Source organism: Macaca fascicularis, chromosome 1 (genome assembly GCF_037993035.2).
Source record: "Macaca fascicularis isolate 582-1 chromosome 1, T2T-MFA8v1.1".
In the NCBI taxonomy this organism is placed as follows: Eukaryota; Metazoa; Chordata; class Mammalia; order Primates; family Cercopithecidae; genus Macaca; species Macaca fascicularis.
Genome location: NC_088375.1, coordinates 233229887 through 233253349, shown reverse-complemented (window position 1 = coordinate 233253349; position 23463 = coordinate 233229887). Strand labels below are relative to the sequence as shown.

Below are 23463 nucleotides of genomic sequence, written 5' to 3'. Positions count from 1 at the left end.
AATTTTGTCCCGGCGTGGCTCCCGTAGCCAGACGCTTCACCCCGCCCTACTCCCGCCCCCCATTCCCGCCCGCTGGGTCCCAGAGCACGCTCCGCCATGGCGGCGCCGTCGCTGTGGCGTCACTGTCCTGGCGGCCAATCCGAGGGCTGCGCGCGTGTCCCCTACGCGCTTCTATTGCCGGGAGGAAGGGGGTGTGTCGCGCCTGCGCAGTGGTCTTGGCCACCGGCTCGCGGCTCGTGGAGGCTTGTCCCAGACGCACGCGAGTCAGACTCGGGTTGGGGTCCTGGCGGCGGCGGCGCGAGCATGTCGTGGCTTTTCGGCATTAACAAGGGCCCCAAGGGTGAAGGCGCGGGGCCGCCGCTGCCTTTGCCGCCCGCGCAGCCCGGGGCCGAGGGTGGCGGGGACCGCGTCTTGGGAGACCGGCCGGCGCCCAAGGACAAATGGAGCAACTTCGACCCCACCGGCCTGGAGCGCGCCGCCAAGGCGGCCCGCGAGCTGGAGCAGTCGCGTGAGTGCGGCGGAGCGGAGCGGGTGGGACGGTCGGGCCGGGCCGGGCCCGGAGCTCTGGCCCTTGCTGCTCCTCGCCGTTGTCGGCAGCCACTTCCCGGGGGAGACTGCGCCCCCGGAGCACCCCCGGCCGGAGCCGTTTCGCGTGCCGGGAGGATCGGACTCTTTCCGTCACCCTTTTGCACCTCTGCAGCTGTCAAGAGCGGGTCAGGTGCGGAGGTGGCGCTCACGGGTTACAGGGTCAGGGCCTGGGGCTGGCCCTGGTCTTTCAGTTACCACCGAGTGCGTGGGATCTTTCTGCGCTTGCTGCCTCCACGTGGCGCAGGCCGAGGCGTGGCCATGTCGGTAGATGGGTTTGTTGGGTGGTTGCTAGCAATTGCCACATAACGAGGGAAGCATATTTGAGAGTTATTTGGTTCTAACAAGAGTCTAGCAGATTTGCAGTTCTTGTTGGAAGACGTTAGCGTTTGCACGGCGAGGTCTGTGAACCGCAGGTCAGGCCGTGCTGCCCAACTTGAGGAAATCCCTGACCCAGTGCCCTCAGGTGTGAGCACTCACCATGTTGGCCAGGCTGGTCTTGAATTCTGGCCTCAGGTGATTCGCCCACCTCGGCCTCGCAAAGCACTGGGATTACAGGCGTGAGCCGCTGCTCATGGCCTTGCTGGGTAATTTTAATGATCAGGTTAGGATGGGAATCAAGGGCTAGACTTCAGGGCACCTCGGAGGACAGCGGACTTGGGTGACGGACTTTCTTGCTGCAGGCTCATTTGGAGGGTTCCTTTCTGTCCGAATTCCTGAGGGTTTTCACCTGCTAACTTCACTTAGAGATCGAAACTTGTCCCACTTCGAGAAGCTGAATCTCAGTTATCAGTGGTACAGGCCTGATTGAGCAGCCTCGGGCCACCGAGGGCCTCCTCCCCATGGTGCAGACCTGTGCCTCTGAGTTGCTCCAGTCCTGGCAGCCCCAGAGCCCCTGATCTGCAGTCTGCGCTGCCTGGGTTGCCAGTGCCTTGGCCTGCCCTCTGTGGTCGAGCGGGGCCTGCCAGGTGCACCGTGGGGAGCCCTCCATCAGTCTTTGTTTCCTGTGGATTCTGTTCCAGGTGTGGACGCTTTCATTCTTTCATTTTTATCCCTTCCCTCCTTCCTGGCCTGACTGCTGGCTGGTGAGAGAGGTTTCTCCAAAGTTTGCCGCTCCCTTTCCGTCCTGGACCTCTTTTTCCCCGGGTGCTCCCTGCCGTGTCCATCTGCCTGGTAGTCCCTCTGCAAGCCCGTCCCCTCCTGGCTTCCTGTGTGCCCCTTTCCTGGCAGCAGGGTCGCCGAGATTCGGCTGGAGCCCGTTGCTTTGGCCTTGCTGCTCTCCGGGCAAATGGGCGGCTCCTCCTCACAGCCTGGCTGTCTCCTTTGTCCCTGGAGGCAAAGCCCCATGCTGCCTCGTTCCCAGGGTCTTCCCTGACCCCTCCTGCGGCCTGTCCTTGGAAGCCAGAGCAGCACATTGTCCCAGAACTGTTTGTGTGAGCACCAGCGCTCGCCCTGCCCTCCACAGAGGGGTGCCTGGAGGAGACCCTCGTGCCCAGTGGGTGTGAATCCATGCGCTGGGAGCACGTCCTGGCACAGGGTCACCCCAAGGTGGTAAATGATTGTTCTCATTCTAATAACGAGAGGCCACACGAGCCCCAGACCTGCTCTTTCCCCTCTCATCCTCCCCAGAGTCACTGGAGGTGGGAACTGTCAATGAGCCATTTTCAGGGGAGGGAGTGGCCTCAGCTTAATCCAGCCAAAGGTCCTCTCGGGAGGAGGTAGGCAGAGCGCCTCACTGTGACGCCCACGTTCCTGTCACTGCTCTGTGGCAAGACCCTGGGGGCTGACACACCCTCGGCCCCCTCCAGGTCAGAGTGAGAGTGGGTGAGGGCCCCGGGGCCCTTCAGCCCTTGGCTTCCTGAGCTCACCAGCCAAACCCATTGACCTGGCACTGTCTTCCCTGAGAGGCAGGTCCCTGTCCCATCTGTGCTGTGGTCACTGGGGCCCCCGAGGTTGGCCTCCAAGCTCTTTCCTGGACTCTGACGCTGATGCCCGTCAGGCCAGTTCGTGCCTAACCACAGGCCCAAGCAGAGCCACCCCACACGCCAGTGCATCGCTGCCTCTGTCTAAATGCAATGAGTGCTCCCCACGGTGCTTCACGCCTGTGTCAGTCACCTCCAAAAATTACACCTGAGCTGAGAACAAACGTCAAGCTCTAGGTAGTGATGTGTTTGCTACAGTTGACTCTGAAGGCTTCAAAAAGTGAGACGGCCTGCAGGAGGCAGAGAGACGGGAACAAAGCCCCAGCCCAGGAACATCAGGGGTCCCTGCCGGCTTTACGGACGTGTCTTTCTGTGTTAGAAGATGTATTTATTTATTTACTTATTTGAGATGGAGATGCGCTCTGTCGCCCAGGCTGGAGTGCAGTGGCGCAACCTCGGTTCATCGCAACATCCACCTCCTGGGTTCAAGCAATTCTCCAGCCTCGGCCTCCCAAGTAGCTGAGGTCACAGGCGTGTACCATTGTGCCCTGCTCTTTTTTTGTCTTTTTAGTAGAGACGAGGTTCGCCATGTTGGCCAGCCTGGAGATTTGTTTCTTTAAGTCTCTCTCTATCCAGCTGGAGTGTAGTGGCATGATCTGGGTTCACTGCAGCCTCTGCCTCTGGGGTTCAAGCCATCCTCCCACCTCAGCCTCAAAGTAGCTGGGATTACAGGTGTGCGCCACTGCACCCGGCTGATTTTTGTATATTTAGTAGAAATGGGGTTTCACCACATTGGTCAGGTTGGTCTCTAACTCCTGGCCTCAAGTGATCCACCCGCCTCAGCCTCTCAAAGTGCTGGGATTACAGGAGTGAGCCACCGTGCTTGACCAGAAGATTTTTATGGTAAAATTTTGTGATGGGAAAACTGTCATCCCAGAAAATTTTGAGACCTGATGCTTAGGCCTCAGCAGCTCGGAGAATACGTACTTCTGTCCCAGAACACCCAAACGTCAACCTGTCAGTTCCCCACCAGGAACAAAGTGTAACTGGGGACGTTGTCATACGCTTGCCCTCGTCACCCTGAGCGTGTTGGCTGGTATCCAGTTCTTATTCATTCTCTTTCTTGCCTGCACGTGCCTGATGGCAGATCAATGACAATAGCTATTGGAAGCTTAAGAAAAGCGTTTGTAACATGAAAAAATAGAGGACCCTTTAGCCATCACCTGACTTTCTGTTGAATTGGGAAATAGCCTCCTCCCGTCCATGTGGGACGGCCTTCCCGATGTGACCCTCCAAGACTGTCCCTGGGGGGTAAAACCCCACAAATGCATCAGCCCATGTGCTGGGGACGGGGCATCGTCATGCCAGGTCTGACTGGGAAGGAGGATGGTGAGGCAGGGCTGGGGGCTTTGAGGTCGAGGCGTGGCCGTGGATTCCAGAAAGCCCCTTGGCTGATGTGCATGCCTGCCCAGTGGCATCCGGGTATCCTAACACCTGCCCTCCGTGCCCCTGCATCCACAGGTTATGCCAAGGATGCCCTGAATCTGGCACAGATGCAGGAGCAGACGCTGCAGCTGGAGCAACAGTCCAAGCTCAAAGTGAGTGGGGCCGGTGTGGGTGGGGAGGCCGGGGTGCACGTGGGGTTTGGGCGTGGAGATTGGTGGGCTACTGCCGGTGGGTAGGGCCAGCGACGTGTACATGGGCAGCAGTGGGGCCCAGGGCCAAGCTTGGGTGCCTCATCTCACAGAAGGAAACAAGGGGAGGTGAGAGATGCTGTTGCAGTGCCACCCGAGAGAGAGGACCAGTGTTGGTGAGGGTGTCTTGTCGTCTGGAGGGCCTGGGTCTTCTTGAGGTTCTCACCTCATTTCATTATGCTCAGCAGGATTTTTTTGTTTTATTTTATTTATTTATTTATTTTGAAATGGAGTCTGTTTCCCAGGCTGGAGTTCTGTGGTGCCTTCTGGGCTCACTGCAACCTCCGCCTCCTGGGTTCAAACAATTCTCCTCCCTCAGCCTCCTGAATAGCTGGGATTACAGGCACCCGCCACCACACCTGGCTACTTTTTATATTTTTAGTAGAGACAGGGTTTCACCATGTTGGCCAGGCTGGTCTCGAACTCCTGACTTCAAGTGATCCACCTGCCTCGGCCTCCCAAAGTGCTGGGATTATAGGCATGTGCCACTGTGCCCGCCCTGTTTCATATTATTTTTATTTTTTTAAAGACAGAGTCTTAGTCTGTTTTCCAGGCTGGCGTGTAGTGGCGTGATCTCGGCTCACTGCAACCTCCACCTCCTGGGTTCAACCTCCTTTCTCAGCCTCCGAGCAGCTGGGACTACAAGAGCCCGCCACCACAACTGGCTGATTTTTATATTTTTAGTAGAGATGGGGTTTCATCATGTTGTCCAGGTTGGTCTCTAATTCCTGACCTCAGGTGATCCACCCACTTTGACCTCACAAGGCGCTGGGATTATAGGCTGGAGCCATGACGCCCGGCCCACCCAGCAGGATTCCTAGAATAGGCACGAGCTCTGCCCCCATCATGGTCCAAAAGTGAGCACCTGACCGGAGCTGCCCAGAAACAGCCTTGGGTGGGGTTGGTGTTCGCCCTCCTTCCCTGGGGGCCTTCGCAGGCTTCTGCTGGTGCTTCTCTGCCTGCGGGTCTGGATTCCCCCAGGGCCTGAGCCTGGGTGCAGATGCAGCTGGAAGCCCCGAGCCTGCTGCACACACTAGTCCGGGTACGGAGTCTCTGCCGTGCCGGGGCCCGTGCAGACACAGGAGGGACTGTCAGGCAGCGCCAGCCCTGAGAAGTGCCACGTGGTGGGTGCTGTGCTCTGCAGGAGTACGAGGCCGCTGTGGAGCAGCTCAGGAGCGAGCAGATCCGGGCGCAGGCCGAGGAAAGGAGGAAGACCCTGAGCGAGGAGACGCGGCAGCACCAGGCCGTAAGAGCGCGAGAGGCCGTGAGGGAGGCCGCCCGACTCCAGGGGATGGCTCGGGGCAGGACTAGGAACCGGGCACGGTCCCAGGCGCTCTGGAGTCAGCCTTTAGAGCTGCCCTTGGAACAGCCTTGCACAAACGCCTAAGACCTGCAAAGTCCCTCACTGCTGAGCCGGACGGGAGGTCCCCGCCCCCCCATGTTTGTGTGAGGCTGATGGCGCGTGGGAGTCCCGGTGCCCGGCCGGGTCGGCCCTGAGTGCAGCTCCCGGCTGAGATGTGTCCTTGCCTCCCTCTTCTCCCCCAGAGGGCCCAGTATCAAGACAAGCTGGCCCGGCAGCGCTACGAGGACCAATTGAAGCAGCAGGTGAGCTGAGCCTCCCCTGCGAGGCGCCTGCGTCCCTGAGAATGTAGGCGGCTTCGTACCGGTTGGTGGGTCAGAGGCCGTGGGGCCAGAACGCTGGGGCTGCTGATGGTGGGTGCTAGTGCAGGGGAAACTTCGTGGACAGACGTGCACCGGCACACGTGTACAGGCACACATGCAGAGACGTGCACACACGTACAGGGAGACAGGCACCCCCCCACACGGGAACACACACACCCCCACAGAGGCCCACACACGCCCACCCGCAAACATACCCCCATACACACGGGCACACACACCCTGCACACAGGTACACACCCCCCCCACATGGACACACACCCCACACACCGCACACGGGCACACACACCACACATGGGCACACACACCCCGGCCCACACCCACATGGGCATGCATAACCCCTCCTGCATGGGCACACCCCCCACCACGGGCACACACGCCCTGCACACAGGTACACACCCCCCCCACATGGACACACACCCCGCACACGGGCACGTACACATCCCCGCACACCGCACACGGGCACACACACCCCGGCCCACACCCACATGGGCATGCATAACCCCTCCTGCATGGGCACACCCCCCACCACGGGCGCACACGCCCTGCGCATACACCCCCACACGGGCAGAATCACCCCCCGCACACCCCCTGCATGGTCTCCGCAGCAGAGGCTCTCCAGGCTCGTGGAGCCTCCTTGTCTCCCACCCGGGTGCCCAGCTGGCAGCGTGGGGGGTTGTGCTTGTGATGGCTGGTCAGTGGCAGAGAGCAGGTCTCTGGGCCCATCAGAAAAGCTTGGGTGACATCTGCTCCCTGCTCCTTAGGGCCCGTCGCCCTAGTCCTGAACTCACAGGCGGGGTTCACGCGTTGCCTGTTGTGGCCACTGTAGCTTCAGCATTTAATTGGCAGACGACAGAGGCTTCCTTCAGCACAGCGTGAATCAGGGCGGTGGTGTTGGGAGGTCGGCCGCGCAGTGGCCCTTCTCAGGGAAGCCGCAGTGGGGGCTGTTTTCTGCCGCTGGGGAGTTTGGGTTCTGAAAGCAGCCCCTCAGCGACTGCCGTCCCGGCCGATGTCACCCGTGTCTGTGTCCGGCTGTGGCATCTGCAGGGCCCCAGGTGCCCGAGACGCTTGGAGCCCTCCCGTCCTGGGGCAGACACAACCTCTGGATTGGTGTTGAGTGTTTTTCTGGTTTTAAAGGCTTTTCTCTTTTTCTACGGCTTCTTAGCAACTTCTCAATGAGGAGAATTTACGGAAGCAGGAAGAGTCAGTGCAGAAGCAGGAGGCCATGCGGCGAGGTAGGCTGTCTGCTCTCCTGGCTGGGGCGGAGGCCGCGGTGGCAGCATGGAGAGCGGGGGCTGCTTGTGGACCTCAGCGCCTGACAGACACTTACCCGGCGTTCACTGAGCCTGAGCCCCTCATAGCTACCCATGCAGTGGGCAAGGCTGCTGGGGCTTCCTGGGGTGGGACTGCCTCTCGGAAGGCACCTCTGTCTGCGACCAGACGCCAGGGCCTGTGCGGGGCGGGGGGGGGCATGAGCTGCTTCACTTCGTGGGAAGAACGTGGGTCTTTTTTTTTTTTTGAGACGGAGTCTCGCTCTGTCACCCAGGCTGGAGTGCAGTGGCACAATCTCAGCTCACTGCAGCCTCCGTCTCCTGGGTTTAAGCAATTCTGCCTCAGCCTTCCGAGTAGCTGGGATCACAGGTGCCCGCCGCCACACCCGGCTAATTTTTTTGTATCCTCAGTAGAGACAGGGTTTCACTATGTTGAGCAGGCTGGTCTTGAACTTCTTGACCTCGTTCTCCACCTGCCTTGGCCTTCCACAGAGCTGGGATTACAGGTGTGAGTCCCTGTGTTCTGCTTCGAACATGGGTCTGGACTGTCCTGTTTACTGTCTTTACTGTCCCCGATGAGGATCACAAGTATTTGGTGCCACGTGGCATTTGTCGGTGAGGGCGCCAGGCGAATGTTTGTCACCACTTTTCACCGGGGATGGGCTTGTGGTGAGGTGTGCACGTTCACTATTCCATAGCCAGACACGGCACGGCACGCGCCTCTGAGATCTGAGAGCTGTGTTTCTGTGTGAGGGGGGCTTCTCTGGGAACTCCACATTCCAGTTCTTTGCTTTAAAGCGAACATCCTGACAAGGTGCCTGGGCCTCTGGGTCGGATTTCAGGGGCTCTAATCCACGGGCAGGGCCGGCATGTGCACCGTTCCTACAAAGGCCTGTGTGTGTCTGTCCATGGCATGGTGCGGGCTGTGGTGTGGGCCTGCCCATGGGCTGGGCTTGTCCTTAGTGTGAGCCAGTCCATGGTCTTAGCCTATTGGCAGTGTGGGCCTGTCAGTGGCCTGGGCCAGTCCGTGGCCTGGGCTGGTCTGTGGTGGCCTGTCCGTGGCGTGGGCCTGGTGGTGGCGTGGGCCTGTCCGTGGCCTTAGCCTGCCAGCGGTGTGGGCCGGTCCGTGGCGTGGGGCTGTCCACCGTGTGGACGGAGGCAGACGTGCTGCACTGCGTGGCACTGAGCTGCCCTGCTTCTCTGGGGCAGCCACCGTGGAGCGGGAGATGGAGCTGCGGCAGAAGAACGAGATACTGCGAGTGGAGGCCGAGGCCCGGGCACGCGCCAAGGCCGAACGAGAGAACGCAGACATCATCCGCGAGCAGATCCACCTGAAGGCGGCCGAGCACCGTCAGACCGTCTTGGAGTCCATCAGGTGAGCGCTGCCGAGGCCCATGCTGGCTGCAGACGGAGCTCCGCAGGTGTGAGTTGCTGTTCCTGGGGCTCTCCAGCTCTTCCAGGCCTGGCCGCCGTAGGCTGGCTCCTTGGTGGGGTCACTGCCCCTCTGTCCTGGCAAGGCCGGGCCGCCATCTCAGGGCCTCGACCTGCTCTTGCTACGTGGCGTGGATCTTCTTGTCCGTCCTGGTCACATCGCTGCTTTCCCCGCAGGACGGCTGGCACCTTGTTTGGGGAAGGATTCCATGCCTTTTTGACAGACCGGAAGAAAGTGACAGCCACGGTAAACATTCTTATAAAACAAGGCTGGGAGGTGGCTGAGGGGCAGCCTGTGTGGGCCTCCTGGAGCCCTGGGTCCTGTCCCTGCTGGCTCTGCACAGGCCCTGGCGCTCTGCCAGCACAGAGCAAACCCACGTTGTACCTGCTGGCCACGGCTGCTCCTCCCTTCTCAAACTAGAGGAAGAAAACAGTTGCTAGCCTGGGCCACACAGTGAGACTCCATCTCTACAAAAAAATCAAACATTAGCTGGGTGAGGTGGCAGCGTCTATGGTCCCACTGTTCGAGAGGCTGAGGTAGGAGGATCACTTAAACCTAGGGAGGTTGCAGCTGCAGTGAGCTGAGATCGCACCACCGCACTCCATCCTGGGCGACAGAACAAATCCTTGTCTCAAGAAAAAAATTGTCAAGAGTGGTGGCTCACACCTGTGATTTCTGCACTTTGGGAGGCAGAGGCAGAGGTGGGCGGATCACGATGTCAGGGGATCGAGACCATCCTGGCTAACACGGTGAAACCCCGTCTCTACTAAAAAAAAGAAAAAAAAATACAAAAAAATTAGCCATGCATGGTGGCGGGCGCCTGTAGTCCAAGCTACTCAGAAGGCTGTGGGAGGAGAATCACATGAGCCGGGAGATGGAGGTTGCAGTGAGCCGAGATCCCGCCACTGCACTCCAGCCTGGGCCACAGAGCGAGGCTCCTTCTCAAAACAAAAACAAAGACCCCGACTCCATTTTGCAAAAACCTTCTTTAGTCCTTATAAAACCCTGAGAGTTTGAAGTTCACAGATTCCTCTCTTGTTTAAAGCCTCACTCTGTGCTCAGGCTCCGGCCTGCTGTGGTGGCGCACTACGTCGCACACGGCTGCGTCCTCCGTCCCCCCATGCCCAGCACACAGTAGGTGCCTGGCACACAGTGGGCAGTTGCTCTGCCATGGTGCGGGTGCCCTGTGCTGTGACTGCAGCGCCTGTCCGTGGCCTCGCCAGTGTGACGGTGAATGTCGCCGGTGGTGTTTCCACCCGTGTTGGTGAGACGGCGTCACATGAGAACATGAGGGAACTCCTTAATGCACCATTGACTTTTGTGTATTTGTGTTTAGAGGCAGGGTCTTGCTCTGTGGTCAGACTGGAGTGCAGTGGCGCCATCTCGGCTCACTGCAAGCTGCACCTCCCCAGTTCAAGCAGTTCTCCTGCCTCAGCCTCCCGAGTGACTGGGATTACAGGCTCACGTCGCCACGCCCAGCTAATACAGGCCTGTGCTACCAGGCGAGGCCAGTTTTTCTATTTTTAGTAGAGATGGGGTTTCACCACGTTGGCCAGGCTGGTCACGAACTTCGGACCTCAAGTGATCAGCCCGTCTTGGCCTCCCAAAGTGCTGGGATTACATGGGTGAGCCACCAGGCCTGACTACGTTTTTGTTTGTTTTTGAGACAGACTTTTGCTTTCGTTGCATAGGCTGGAGTGTAATGGCACGGTTTCAGCTCACTGCAACCCCCGCCTCCCGGGTTCAAGCGATTCTCCTGCCTCAGCCTCCCACGTAGACAGGATTACAGGCATTTGCCACCATGGCCAGCTAATTTTTTGTTTTTTAGTAGAGAAAGGGTTTCTCCAGGTTGGTTAGGCTGGCCTCGAACTCCCGACCTCAGGTGATCCACCCGCCTCAGCCTCCCAAAGTGCTGGGATTGCAGGCCTGAGCTACCGCGCCCAGTCAGCCTAATCGATTTTTAAAACGAGTCAGAGATTTCGGGTTAGCCTTGTTTTCCAGGAATAAAGTACCATTTTAGTGGCCAAGGAAGTAGCAGAGGGTGTGGCCCTGTGACATAGCCTGCTGAGTCTGCCCAGGGCCCTGCTCAGCGACCAGGGCTTTGCAGGATTTATGCTGCCAGTTGCAGAGAAAATGGCCCTGAGTGAGGGCGCTGTGACGGCCCCGCCTGCCTCCTGTAACCGCGTGGCTGTGGGATTCGGGGCGGGAATTCTGGTTCCTGTGCTGCCAGCACACAGCCCTGTGCTGCTCCCTTGGGCGGAGAGAGGGTGGGGCAGCCCCGTGCATCTCCCGCTCTAGGAGGGAGGGAGGGTGGGGCAGGCACACCAGTGCAGTGTCTCCGCTGCAGGTGGTTGGGCTGACGCTGCTGGCTGGCGGGGTCTACTCTGCCAAGAATGGGACAGCCGCGGCGGCCCGCTTCATCGAGGCTCGGCTGTGGAAGCCATCCCTGGTGAGGGAGACGTCCCGCATCACGGTGCTGGAGGCGCTGCAGCACCCCTTCCAGGTAGCAGCGCGGGCCTGGTCCTTCCTGAGTGCGGTTCCTGGCTGAGTCCCCTCTACCCCACGAGCAGAGCCCGCCCGTGCACACCCTCCTGTCCGCGCACACCCTCCTGTCCGCGCACACCCTCCTGTCTGTGCATACCCTCCTGTCCCTCCCCTTTCCCCGGATGACAGGCAACCGCACGCTCCTTCACGCCCGGGTTTTCCTGTCCGGCGCTGTAGCTTAGGGGTCTGCATCAGTGAGACTCTTGCCCCATCTGCTTCGGTCTGCCCTGCTCGGGGCTCGTGGTGGGACCTGGGAGCACATCGGGGTCCTTGCAAGTGCTGGGACTTGGGTGTGCTTGTGTGTGTCGGGGAAGCTGCCACAGACCATGGTGTCTGGCGGCCTCCCTGGGGAGCCGCGCCACTGGCCACCCCCGAGGTGCCTGCTCTCCACACGGGGGTGGTGGGGTCTCCACAGATCACTTGGTAGGTAATGAAATAAAAGCCAATAAGGAACTGGAAAATGCCCCCAATCCCAGCAACAGTCACCCAGTCTCCCAGCGCGGCGGGGTTCCAGGTCCTGGCCAGTCCTGGCAGTGCTTTGGGGCAGCTCCGTTTCGGTGTGTTACTGAGTTTGTCTGTGCGTTGGTGGCTGTGCCGTGGCTGTGGCAGGTGACCCAATGGCGCTTCCCTTTCCGCTCCGGTAGGTCAGCCGGCGGCTCCTCAGTCGGCCCCAGGATGCACTGGAGGGTGTTGTGCTGAGTGTAAGTCGGTGTGCCTGGGACCGGGGAGGTGCAGGGAGGGGTCCCCGGAGCTGCGCCAGGCTGTGGCCCTTGCTGGCACTCGTGGTGGTGCTGAGGAGCTTTCGGCTTCTGAGATGCGACCGCTTGGACCGTGCCGGGGATAGGCTGTCTGTCAGCTGGTCGGCACCCCGAGGAGTGGAGTCCACAACAGGGCATTGCTGCAGCCCCTACTCCCAAGGCTTCCGTGGGCCCTGAGTGTGTCCCTCAAGTCCCCGTCTTCCCTGGCAGCCCAGCCTGGAAGCGCGGGTGCGCGACATTGCCATAGCAACAAGGAACACGAAGAAGAACCGCAGCCTGTACAGGAACGTTCTGATGTACGGGCCGCCAGGCACCGGGAAGACGCTATTTGCCAAGGTGAGAGCACCTGGCTGCGCAGGTGGGCCAGGGGCCGCTGGGGTCTCACCGGCCTGCAGGTGTCTGGGGGTCGGCCGCCTGGGGAGTGGACTTCCCTTAGGCCTTTGTCCGCTCTCATGTAGGTTCAGGGTGTTGGTGTGGGCAACAGCGCCTCCCATCTTCCAGGCAGGGGACGTCTCCTGTTTGGCAGGCTGTGGCTTCCAGGCTGTGGCTTCCAGGCAGGGACGCCCGACAGGGGCTCCACACTCTGGGTGGAGTGTGCAGGCTTTGCCGAGGCAGATGGAACATCTGTTCTGACTCCCCTCACTCTTCCTGTCTAGAAACTCGCCGTGCACTCAGGCATGGACTACGCCATCATGACAGGCGGGGACGTGGCCCCCATGGGGCGGGAAGGCGTGACCGCCATGCACAAGCTGTTTGACTGGGCCAATACCAGCCGGCGCGGGTGAGACGTCCCCACAGCATGCCCACAGGCCCTTCACTGCGGCCCAGCAGGCTGCCTTCGGGGAAGGGGGTCCAGGTGGCTTTCCGGGACCTCGTGGTCTTTCTGCAGCTCTGTCCTTGTGGCCACGCAGGAGGCCGGGCGGAGGGTCCCTCGGAGGGAAGGTCCCCTGAGTGTGGACCCTGGTGGACACGAGGCCCCCAGTGTTTGGAGGCTGCCAGTGGGATACTTGGCTCAGGGCAGAAGGGAGGTGGGTGGGTGTAGGGGGTGAGGGGTCTTCACAGCTGCAGGGGCGCCTCCTCCACGGCCGCCCTCCCTCCGACACGCGTGCAGGTGGGCGTGGGCACCAGTTCCTTTTGGTAGAACCATTTGGAAGTCAGCCGAAGACAGCATGGCACACACCCTTCGATAGGTCCCACAGTGACCCCGCGCAGGGCACAGCCTGGGCACCCTTGGGACCTCAGCTGTCCACATTGGCACCACATTCCTCATGGCTGGCACCCTCCCACTTTAGAAGATCCTGCCCCTGGTGTGGACTCTGAGCGGCCACCAGCGCTGCACTGGGCCGGGTGGGGGTGAAGCCTGCAGGGCAGAGTCTGGTGCCCCCGTGTGCCGTTGGCTTTCCGGCGCCTTGTGAGACTGGGCTGTGGTCAGCTGCCCAGAGGCCAGGCTGATGGGCTTCTGTCAGATCCAGGACTTAGGGCTCCTGATGGGGCAGAGGCTGCACCCCTTGGGGATCTGCCCGCTCGGCCTGCTCCCGCCACAGCCGGACGCTGCTGTGGGCCACTCCAGGTGTCACTCTCGCCATGCTTGGCCTCCCTCTCGTTCACAGCCTCCTGCTCTTCGTGGATGAAGCAGACGCCTTCCTTCGGAAGCGAGCCACCGTGAGTGTCACTAAGCCTCTGTCTGACCACGGGGGTGGTGGAGTGGACACAGCCGTCTCCCTGGGCCAGGCTGCAGCCCTCTTATCAAAGTCTTTTTCTCTCTAAGTTTTGTGTGAAAAACGGCATTTTTTAGGTCAGCTGGAAGTTAAGTTATGGCTTTTGAGGGTTTTTTTGTTTTGGTTTTTGAGATGGAATCTCTCTCTGTAGCCAGGCTGGAGTGCAAGGGTATAATGTCAGCTCACTGCAGCCTCCAACTCCTGGGTTCAAGCGATTCTTCTGTCTCAGCCTCCCAAGTAGCTTGGATTACAGGTGCCCACCACCATGTCCAGACAGTATTTCTATTTTTAGTAGAAACGGGGTTTCATCATGTTGGCCAGGCTGGTCTCGAACTCCTGACCTCAGGTGATCCGCCCTCCTTGGCCTCCAAAAGTCCTGGGATACAGGCGTGAGCCACCACACCCGGATGCCCTGGTCTCTTTTTATTTTTATTTATTTGAGAGGAAGTCTCGCTCTATGGCTTAAGCTGGCTTGCAGTGGCGCAATCTTGGCTCACTGCAACCTCCACTTCCTGGATTCAAGCTAGTCTCCTGCCTCAGCCCCCTAAATAGCTGGGATTACATGCTTTTGCCACCATACCCAGTTACGTTTTTTTTGTATTTTTAATAGAGATGGGGTTTCACCATGTTGGTCAGGCTGGTCAAAAACTCCTGATCTCAAATGATCCTCCCGCCTCAGCCTCCCAAAATACTGGGATTGCATGCGTGATCCACCACGCCCAGCCTTTTAATTATCATTTTAAGACAGGGTCTCAGTCGCCCAGGCTGGAGTGCAGTGGCGTGATCACAGTTCACTGTAGCCTCGACCTCTCGAGCTCAAGCTGTCCTCCTGCCTCAGCTGCCCGCGTAGGCAGGACTGCAGGGGCACAGTGCCATGCCCGGCTAATTTTTTTGTAATGTTAGTAGAGATGGAGTTTCCTCACGTTGTCCAGACTGGGCTTGAACTTCTGAGCTAAAGAGGTTTGCCCGCCTTGACGTTCTCAAGTGCAGGTATTACATATGTGAGTCCCCACGCCCAGTCAGGCTTTTTTTTTTTTTTTTTCCCAGAGTCTCACTCTGTCTCCCATGCTGGAGTGCAGCGGTGCAATTTCAGCTCGCTGCAACCTCTGCCTCCCAGGTTCCCCTCATTACCCAGGCTGGGCTATAAGAGATGCTCCCGCCTTGACCTTCTGAGGTTCTGGGATTACAGATGTGAGCCCCCATGCCCAGTCAGGGTTTTTTTTGTTTTTGTTTTTGTTTTTGTTTTTGAGACAGAGTCTCACTCTGTCGCCCATGCTGGAGTGCAGCGGTGCAATTTCGGCTCGCTGCAACCTCTGCCTCCCAGGTTGAAGTGATTCTCCTGCTTCAGCCTCCCACGTAGCTGGGACTACAGGTGTGCCACTACCCTGGCTAATTTTTGTACTTTTAGTGTAGACGGGGTCTCATCATGTTGGCCAGGATGGCCTCAAACTCCCTACCTCAGGTGATCTGCCCTCCTCAGCCTCCCCAAATGCTAGGTTATGTGCATGAGCCACCGCCCCTGGCCCTGGTCAGGCTTTTGAGTTTAGATCCATGAAAGTGTCGCCGCGTCCCTGCTCCCTGCAGGAGGGAGGGCTGTGGGAGCTTCTGCTGTGGCTGTTTACAAGGCTTTGCTCCTGGTGTCTAAAGCTAGAACCTTCTCTGTAGGAGAAGATAAGCGAGGACCTGCGGGCCACACTGAACGCCTTCCTGTACCGCACGGGCCAGCACAGCAACAAGTGAGGGAGCGTCCTAGGCCCCCGGGTAGGGCTGTGCAGCCGTCGCCCTTGGTTCCCACCGAGGGACCTCAGGGGCCCTGGATCACAGTGCTGGGCAGCACCCGTGGCCTCAGCGTGTCCACCTCGGATGTCCCCTGGGAACGGCCCAGCTCGGGACAGCATGGGGCGTTACTCAGGAACATGCGGGGGCCTCCTGGGCAGAGCCGGGGTCAGTCCCGTCCTCACGGCCCTGTGCGATGCCGCCCCAGCTTTCAGGTCCCTCTGCCCCTGGGTTTCCGCGGTCCTGTGCCTGCAAGGGAGGCTGTCTGATGGTCTGAGGCTCTGCTGGGTCTCCCTTGGAGGGTGTGGGTGCCCTGGGGTGGGAGATGGAGACACGGTTGCTCCCACGGGAAGCTGGGCACGAGCAGGTCCTGTGTGTTTGGGCGGAGCCTGGGGCCTTGGACCCCTGCCCGGATGTTGGACAGGGGTGCACCCTCCAGGCCTGGGGGCCTCCGCACATTGTGCGTCCTCCGTGAGCTGCTGCCCTGAGGTCCCCAGTATGGTGATCGCCCCACGGCAGGCTCCCTACTTCCTTCCAAATCCCCTACGTTTGAGTTTTTTAGTCTCCTGGGCCCCTCCAGCCCCAGTCACGTGTCACACGGAGGATCAAGTCCTACCAGTTGGCCGTGGCCGACTCCTCAGGCGTGTTGGGCTCCCTGGCTCAGCTGCTGCCGGTACACGCTCCCTGGAGCCCTGGCTCAGGTCCTTCCCAGAGAGGCAGGGCTGGGACCCTGCTGAGCCTCCGCTGCACCCGAGCCCCTGAGGTCCTGGTCCTGGCTCATGTGGCCACTCCTGACACAGACTCTGGGTCCTGCATCCCTGCTCCCAGCATGGCGGGGCTCAGGCAGCAGGAGGAGTGGTGGTCCCGGTGCTGCCTATCAGGCTTGGCAAGGGTCAGCAGGGAAGCACCATATGGGGCAAGAACAGAGGCCCAGGAAGCCGGGCGGAGGGACAGCTGGGTACGGTGGGGCAGGCGGCCGACCAGGGCTGTGCCCGCGTCCTCATGTTTCTTGCTGCTTTAGATGCTTCCTGTGGGGGCTGAGGCGGCCCCGTTTCCCTCAGCGCAGCTCGGCCACCAGCCCCAGCATCCTCATCCCCGCCCCGCAGGTTCATGCTGGTCCTGGCCAGCAACCAGCCCGAGCAGTTCGACTGGGCCATCAACGACCGCATTGACGTGATGGTTCACTTCGACCTGCCGCGGCTGGAGGAGCGGGAGCGCCTGGTGAGAATGTATTTTGACAAGTATGTTCTTAAGCCGGCCACAGAAGGAAAGCAGTAAGTGTCCCGCCTCACCCGCCCCTGTCCAGGGACCCTCGCTCAGGGCCCACCCCGCCCCTGCTCTCCAGACGCTCCCAGCAGGCCCCGTCACAGGGGTGGGCACCACCTCCCTGTCCTGTAGTTTCGAACAGGAGACTGTGGGCCCCAAGGGTCCCAGAGGCCACATCCAGGGAGGTCCCGCCCCCCTTTCTTCATCACCACCTGAGAACAGCCTGGTGGTATCTCCTTGGGTTTGGGGGCAGAGTCCACCATCACTTACAAACCTTCAACATTCCTTTTTTTGTTTTTTTTGAGACGGAGTCTCGTTCTTGTCCCCCAGGCTGGAGTGCAGTGGCATGATCTCAGTTCACTGCAACCTCTGTTTCCCGGGTTCAAACAGTCCTTTTGCCTCAGCCTCCTGAGTAGCTCAGATTACAGTCACCCACCACCATGCCTGGCTAAATTTTTTTTTTATTTTTAGTATCGTGAAACGGGGTTTTATGATATTGGCCAGGCTGGTCTCGAACTCCTTACCTCAAGTGATTCACCCTCCTCAGCCTCCCAAAGTGCAGGGATTACAGATGTGAGCTACCATGCCCGGCCTCTTTTCCATTCCTCTTCACTCCACGGAAGGCTGTAAGGAAATCCTGTGCCCAGCCACCCCGATGGGAGGTGACGTGGAATGTTGCTCTGAGACCCCCATGTCGGGATTGGAGGGAGAGGCTCCTCATGGTCCACTGCTGGCTGCTGGCCTGGCCTTCCTCCACCTGCCACGCTGGCCCTGGAGCCTCATGGTGTGGGGCGCAGCTCTGGCTGCACTTGTGCCTTGAGGCTATCAAGCTCCCTGTCGCTGGCGGTGGGTGCAGCAGGCACGGTGGGCAGAGCCCTCCAGGTGATGAGGGGCCCTGGGGCCACACGCCGGCTGCCTCAGGAACACTCCAGATGAACAGAGGCCGCTCCACTTCTTGGCGTCCCCAGGGCCCTGGTTTCTGAGTCCTTCTGTGCACCTGACCTAAATCCCTGCTGTCGCCAGTGACGACGAAAGAAAGCCTGGTTGCCGCTGCCACCTGCTCCGTGCCAGCCCAGCTGTCTGGGCCTGTTTCCCTATGCCCTCCCCTGCCCTGGGCTCCCCCCGCCCCCATGGCTGCTCATAGCCCTGGCACCATGACTTGGCGTCTGTGGCCTTCAGGCAGATGCTTTTCTAGAAGTCAGGGCTCGCCACTGCCAGCGTAAAGGCCATGCGTCCTGCGGGTGCTGTGTGAGCAGCTGTGGGCAGGGCTGCTGTGAGGAGTGGTTGGGGCCATCTCTAGGCCCTGTAGCCGCTCTCTTCCTGCTCAGTCTGGGCCTGGCCTGCAGCAGACAGATGGTGCAGAGCTGGGCTGTCACAGGGAGAGGTCCCCTCCCAAGGGGACATCTGGCATGGGTGCCCGCCTGGCGGCGTGTCTTCCAGTCCCCACCTCGTGGTGTGGGAGCCGCTGCCGTGGCCGGCCCACTTGGGAACTCCTTCCCCAGGCGTCTGAAGTTGGCCCAGTTTGACTACGGGAGGAAGTGTTCGGAGATCGCTCGGCTGACGGAGGGCATGTCGGGCCGGGAGATCGCTCAGCTGGCTGTGTCCTGGCAGGTGAGTCAGGCTCGGGCTCACCCACCCAGACGGGAGCCCAACTGCTGTGGAGACGGCTGGTTGCGCCTGTCCCAGCACCAGTGTCACGCGGGAGCTTCTGTTGAGGGGTTTTCTGTGCACAGACATGACACGGGGCACCCACCCCCGTTGGGCCACTCCACATGGTGGCGCCCACCTGCTCATGCCCTCAGGAAGGGGGGCCCATTTTGGTGGCTGACGGTCACACGGGGCTCTTTGGAAGCCCATCCAGCGTTGCAGTAGCCTGCGCTCTGCCGGCTGGGGCGGGAGGCTTTGGACTCTCACCTTGGCCAACAGGCACCTCCTGGTGTAAATGCTGGTCAGGACAGGCCCTGTGTGAGTCGGGGGTCGGGATGGAGGGACGTTGTGTTTTCTGGACCAAATCCCTGGGCTTGGTCCTCCTTGACACACAGGTGGGAGTGGCCTCTGATTGTCCCACAGCCAGTTGTTCCTTGGAGGCCCCCGTCCTGCAGCTCCGTGGCTGCTGCAGGGACGGGGAGCCGGGACTCAGAGCAGTGTGGGCGTGGCCATCCGGAAAGCTTTGGTCTTTGGAGGTTGCTGGAAAAGCAAAACCAGGTCTGTGGGGCCGAACGCGCAGTGGCCACACACAGGCATCGCCACCTCTGGGGTCTGCAGAGTCTGTGTGACAACCTGGTCACTCAACCTAGCAGCGCTTTTGAATGAATGTGTGTCAGATTAATGAAGTAGCCAACTACCTTGATTTAAACATTGCAGCCGGGGTCTATAGGGGCTGTATTAGTCAGTACAGGCTGGGTTATGCCGCTGTGACAAAGAGCCCCAGATCTCAAACCCCATCCTTGTGGGTCAGCTGAGGTCTCTGTTCCAGGCCATCCCCACTTGAGACCAGGTCTATTTCCACAACTAAGAAAGCAGAGGCCGGGCGTGGTGGTGGCTGACACTTGTATTCACAGCATTTGGGGAGGTCAAGTCAGCCAGATTATTTGAAGCCAGGAGTTCAGGACCAGCCTGGAAATTTTACAAAAAATGAAAAAATTAGCCAGACCTGGTAGTGCATGCCTGTAATGCCAGCTGCTTGGGAGGCTGAGGTGGGAGGATCACTTGAGTCCAGGAGGTTGAGGCTGCAGTGAGCTGTGATTGTGCCACTGCACTCCAGCCTAGGCAACAGAGCGAGACCCTGTCTTAAAAAATAAGAATAATTTGGGCCAGGCACAGTGGCTCATGCCTGTAATCCCAGCACATTGGGAGGCTGAGGCAAGAGGATCACCTGAGGCCAGGAGTTCAAGACCAGCCTGGCCAACATGGCCAACCTCACCTCTACTAGAAATGCAAAAATTACCCGGGCATGTTGGTGGCACATGCCTGTAGTCCCAGCTACTTAGGAGGCTGAGCCAGGAGAATCTCTTTTTTTTTTTTTTTTTTTTGAGGCGGAGTCTCGCTCTGTCGCCCAGGCTGGAGTGCAGTGGCGCGATCTCGGCTCACTGCAAGCTCCGCCTCCCGGGTTCCCGCCATTCTCCTGCCTCAGCCTCCCGAGTAGCTAGGACTACAGGCGCCGCCACCGCGCCCGGCTAATTTTTTTGTATTTTTAGTGGAGACGGGGTTTCATTGTGTTAGCCAGGATGGTCTCGATCTCCTGACCTCGTGATCCGCCCGTCTCGGCCTCCCAAAGTGCTGGGATTACAGGCTTGAGCCACCGCGCCCGGCCGAGAATCTCTTGAATCCAGGAGGCAGAGGATGTGGTGAGCCGAGATGGTGCCACTGTCCTCCAGCCTGAGTGACAGAGTGAGACTCCATCTGAAAAAAATAGTAATAAGCCGGGTGTAGTGGCTCATAGCTGTAATCCTAGCACTTTGGGAGGCCGAGGCGGGCGGATCACAAGGTTAAGAGATGGAGACCATCTGGGCAAATGGTGAAACCCCATCTCTACTTTTTATAAAAATTAGCTGGGTGTTGTGGCGCATGCCTGTAATCCCAGCTACTTTGGAGGATGAGGCAGGAGAATTGCTTGAACCCAGGAGGCAGAGGTTGCAGTGAGCCGAGATCACGCCACTGCACTCCAGCCTGGCAACAGAGTGAGACTCCATCTCAAAAAACTAAAACTAAAACTAATAATAATTTGGGCTGGCCCAGTGCAGTGGCTCACACCTGTAATCCCAGCACTTTGGGAGGCCGAGGCAGGCAGATCATGAGGTTAGTTGATCGAGACCATCCTGGCTCACGCAGTGAAACCCTGTCTCTGCTAAAAAATACAAAAAAAAAAAAATTAACCGGCCTGGTGGCGGGTGCCTGTAGTCCCAGCTACTTGGGAGGCTGAGGCAGGAGAATGGCATGAACCAGGAGGCAGAGCTTGCAGCGGGCCGAGATTGCGCCACTGCACTCCAGCATGGGCGACAGAGCGAGACTCTGTCTCAAAAATAAATAAATAGATAAATAAAATAATAATTTGGGTTGGGTGCAGTGGCTCACACCTGTAATCACAGCACTTTGGGAGGCCAAGGCAGTGGATCTCCTTGACTTCAGGTGATCTACCCCCTTTGTCGTCTCAAAGTGCTGGGATTACAGGTGTGAGCCACCGCACACAGCCTCTTGAATGTTTTTCTCATAAAAGGGTGTTGAATTTGGTCAAATGCTTTTCCTAGATCAGATGAGATGGTCATGTGGTTTCTTTCCTCCACTCTGCTAATATCAGTTGATTTTTGTATAAACATTTAGTATGTGGAACGTTGACTGATTTTCCTATGTTGAACTATCCTTGCATTCCAGGAATAAATCCTGCTTCTTCGTGGTGTAGAGTCCTTTAACTATACTGCTGAATTCATTCTGCTGGCATTTTCTTGAGGACTTTGCCAGTGATGCTCATCAGGGATATTGGCCTGTCATTTTTCTTGTGATGTCTTTGTCTGGGTTTGATATCAGGGTAATGCTGGCCTCCTAGGATGAGTGAGAAATGTTCTTCAATTTGTCCCAGAGTTTGAGGAGTGCTGCTGATTCTTCATGTTTTGTGAATTCACACATGAAGACATCAGGTCCAGGTCTTGTCTTTGACCTTTTATAGTTTGAAGATTTTAGGTTCCCACAAAAGTTGCAAGGGTAGCACAGAGAGCTCCCAGGCCCGGGGCCTTGCCACGTGGTGAATGTCATGTGTCACTGTTGGCCCTACCTGGGACTGGGTCTTGCCCCAGAATCCCACCCAGGAGGCCACGTGACATTTCACTGTCACTTCTGGTGGGCTCTGCCAGGTCCCGTGCTTCCTGGTGGGGTGGCCCTGTGAGCATCTGCTCATCCCCTTTCCTCCACTGGGCCCTGGGTGAGGTGCAGCCACTCGGGTGCACCCTAAGGGTTCCTGCACCTGTTTGAACTCTCTTGGGTGGGCTCAAGACCAAAAATGTTGAGCAGTCCTGGGCCCCTGACGCACAGTGGTGGTCCAGCTCCAGTCAGTGTCTCCCCACACAGTGGCTCTTGGCGAGGGGTGGGCGCTGCCAGTGGGGACGGGCACCATGTGGTCATCCCCATGGAAGGTCCCGTCGTGGCAGCCATGTTGTGGGAGGATGGTGTGCTGCTGCCCCTTTACCCTGTGAGATGAATCCTGCCTCTGGGAGGCACAGCCAGGATGGGGTTAGGGACCCACTCAGCTGTCCGGGAAGCGTCCCCTGCCCTGTGCTTCCTCTAGCTGTCCTGGTGCACTCCCGAGCACGGTGCCCAGTGGGCGTCCCCATGCCCAGACCCTGACCCACAGGTGCCTCCCCTTGGGGACTCCACACCTTTCACTGGCACTGGGATGCAGAGTGACCTGTCCATGGCAGAAGGGCTGGACCTCAGGCTGCCTGAAGCAACACCAAGGGCCCCAGTCCCAGCAGCTCCAGCCTCTGTGTGCTGGATGCCAAGCCCTGTGCCAGGAGGACAGGGAGGTGGGGGCAGGGGTGGCCTTGGTGCCCTGAGGTGGGCAGTGGCTGCCTCTGCCCTGGCGGCCGGTGAGGGTCAGGGTCTGAGGGTCTGAGGTGCAGTGCCACTCGGGGATGCTGCCTGGCCACGGCTGAGACACACAGAGGGTCTGCAATTCCCCGGCCTCTTGGGAGCTGCCCTCGGTCAGCTGTCAGTGGGGCTTGGCCTTCGGCTTTCTATTATTAGAAAGTCATCGAGAAACAGCAGTGCTGAGGACGCAGGCAGGGCTGTGGCACTGCAGGGGTCGCTCCCGGTGCCCACACGCATGCTGGGCTCTACTGAGGTGCGGGAAGCCTGTGTTTCACCCTGAGGCCGTTCTGGTGCCCCTGGTTTGGCCCCTCCCCACCTCGGGGCCCTGGTGTGCACTGGGGGTGGGGGGTTCCCATGCGGCCTCCCTCAGCTCCCTCTCTCCTCACTAGGCCACGGCGTATGCCTCCGAGGACGGGGTCCTCACCGAGGCCATGATGGACGCCTGTGTGCAAGATGCTGTCCAGCAGCACCAGCAGAAGATGTGCTGGCTGAAGTCAGAAGGGCCTGGGCGCGGGGACGAGCCCTCCCCATCCTGAGTCCACAGCGAGACCCACACCTCACGGAGCCGTCAGCGGACCCCTCCCACCCCCAACTTCCGGCCCCTGCACATTTAGGAAATATTCCTGGATGGGGAAGGGCTGTGCCCAGGGCCTCTGTGCCCCAGGTTAGCTTGTGGTGGGGGTCGGCCGTTCTGCCCCCCAGGACACCCCCTGTTGTGGGCACTGGCTAGGGAGGGGCAGGCCTCCTTCCTGCCCCTTAAGACACTTGGGAGACGCATTTTCCACGTGACTCAGAGCGGGAGGGGAGGCTTCGCACCCCAGCCCCTGCCCAGGCCACGGGGAGGGTGGGTGCCGGCTGAGCCCCCAGGGCAGCAGGAGAGGGGCGGTGGTGTCTCTTCTCGGCTCCCACAGCAGAGCCGGGTGTTGGGGGCCTGCCGGGACCAGACCGAGGTGGGGCGGCCTGAAGCCTGCTTCCCACTGCAGGCGGCACACCCCGGCCCTGTGCGCACTGGTGGCCCCGAGAAAGCCCAGGCTGTGGCCGGGAGGAGGGAACCTGGCCGGGCGTCTGAGGCCACTCTCAGCTGGCCGGTCCAAGCCTGTGGCTGGAGCTGGGGTCTGTTTACCTAATAAAAGTCCCACAGGTGCCTCACCGCTGTGTCTGTCTCTTGGCTGGCGCGGGGTGGGGTTTCCGGGGCCCCCTAGGGTTCTCCTGGGGTCAAAGGTGACAGAAGAGGCAG

The 23463-nt window shown here is 59.5% G+C and overlaps 1 protein-coding gene across 5 annotated transcripts; it reads left to right on the top strand.

The window, feature by feature from the left end:
- The first annotated feature begins 208 nt into the window (after nucleotides 1-208).
- On the top strand, nucleotides 209-23375 carry ATAD3A (ATPase family AAA domain containing 3A). 5 transcript variants are annotated; one of them, XR_012427588.1, is made up of 16 exons: nucleotides 209-508; nucleotides 4029-4105; nucleotides 5346-5447; nucleotides 5747-5806; nucleotides 7047-7116; nucleotides 8362-8527; nucleotides 8761-8830; nucleotides 10932-11087; nucleotides 11773-11829; nucleotides 12097-12222; nucleotides 12543-12667; nucleotides 13497-13548; nucleotides 15270-15340; nucleotides 16487-16654; nucleotides 17118-18257; nucleotides 22616-23375. XR_012427588.1 is itself a non-coding variant. In XM_015443960.3 (16 exons), exons 1-16 carry the CDS (start codon nucleotides 304-306, stop codon nucleotides 22760-22762), a joined length of 1761 nt encoding a protein of 586 aa, XP_015299446.1. In that variant the 5' UTR covers nucleotides 209-303; the 3' UTR covers nucleotides 22763-23375. The 5 variants fall into 5 exon arrangements, 2 of the variants coding, with proteins under 2 accessions (XP_015299446.1, XP_015299448.1); XR_012427590.1 differs by having other exon boundaries at nucleotides 15270-15365; nucleotides 18149-18257; XR_012427592.1 differs by having other exon boundaries at nucleotides 15270-15365.
- The last annotated feature ends 88 nt before the right edge of the window (nucleotides 23376-23463 follow it).

Bases quoted from the DNA above. Each gene is read 5' to 3' on its own strand.
- ATAD3A (XM_015443960.3), top strand. From the start codon at position 304: ATGTCGTGGCTTTTCGGCATTAACAAGGGCCCCAAGGGTGAAGGCGCG. The intron at 509-4,028 runs GTGAGTGCGGCG...CTGCATCCACAG, and splicing joins CCGCGAGCTGGAGCAGTCGC to GTTATGCCAAGGATGCCCTG. The intron at 12,223-12,542 runs GTGAGAGCACCT...CTTCCTGTCTAG, and splicing joins GGAAGACGCTATTTGCCAAG to AAACTCGCCGTGCACTCAGG.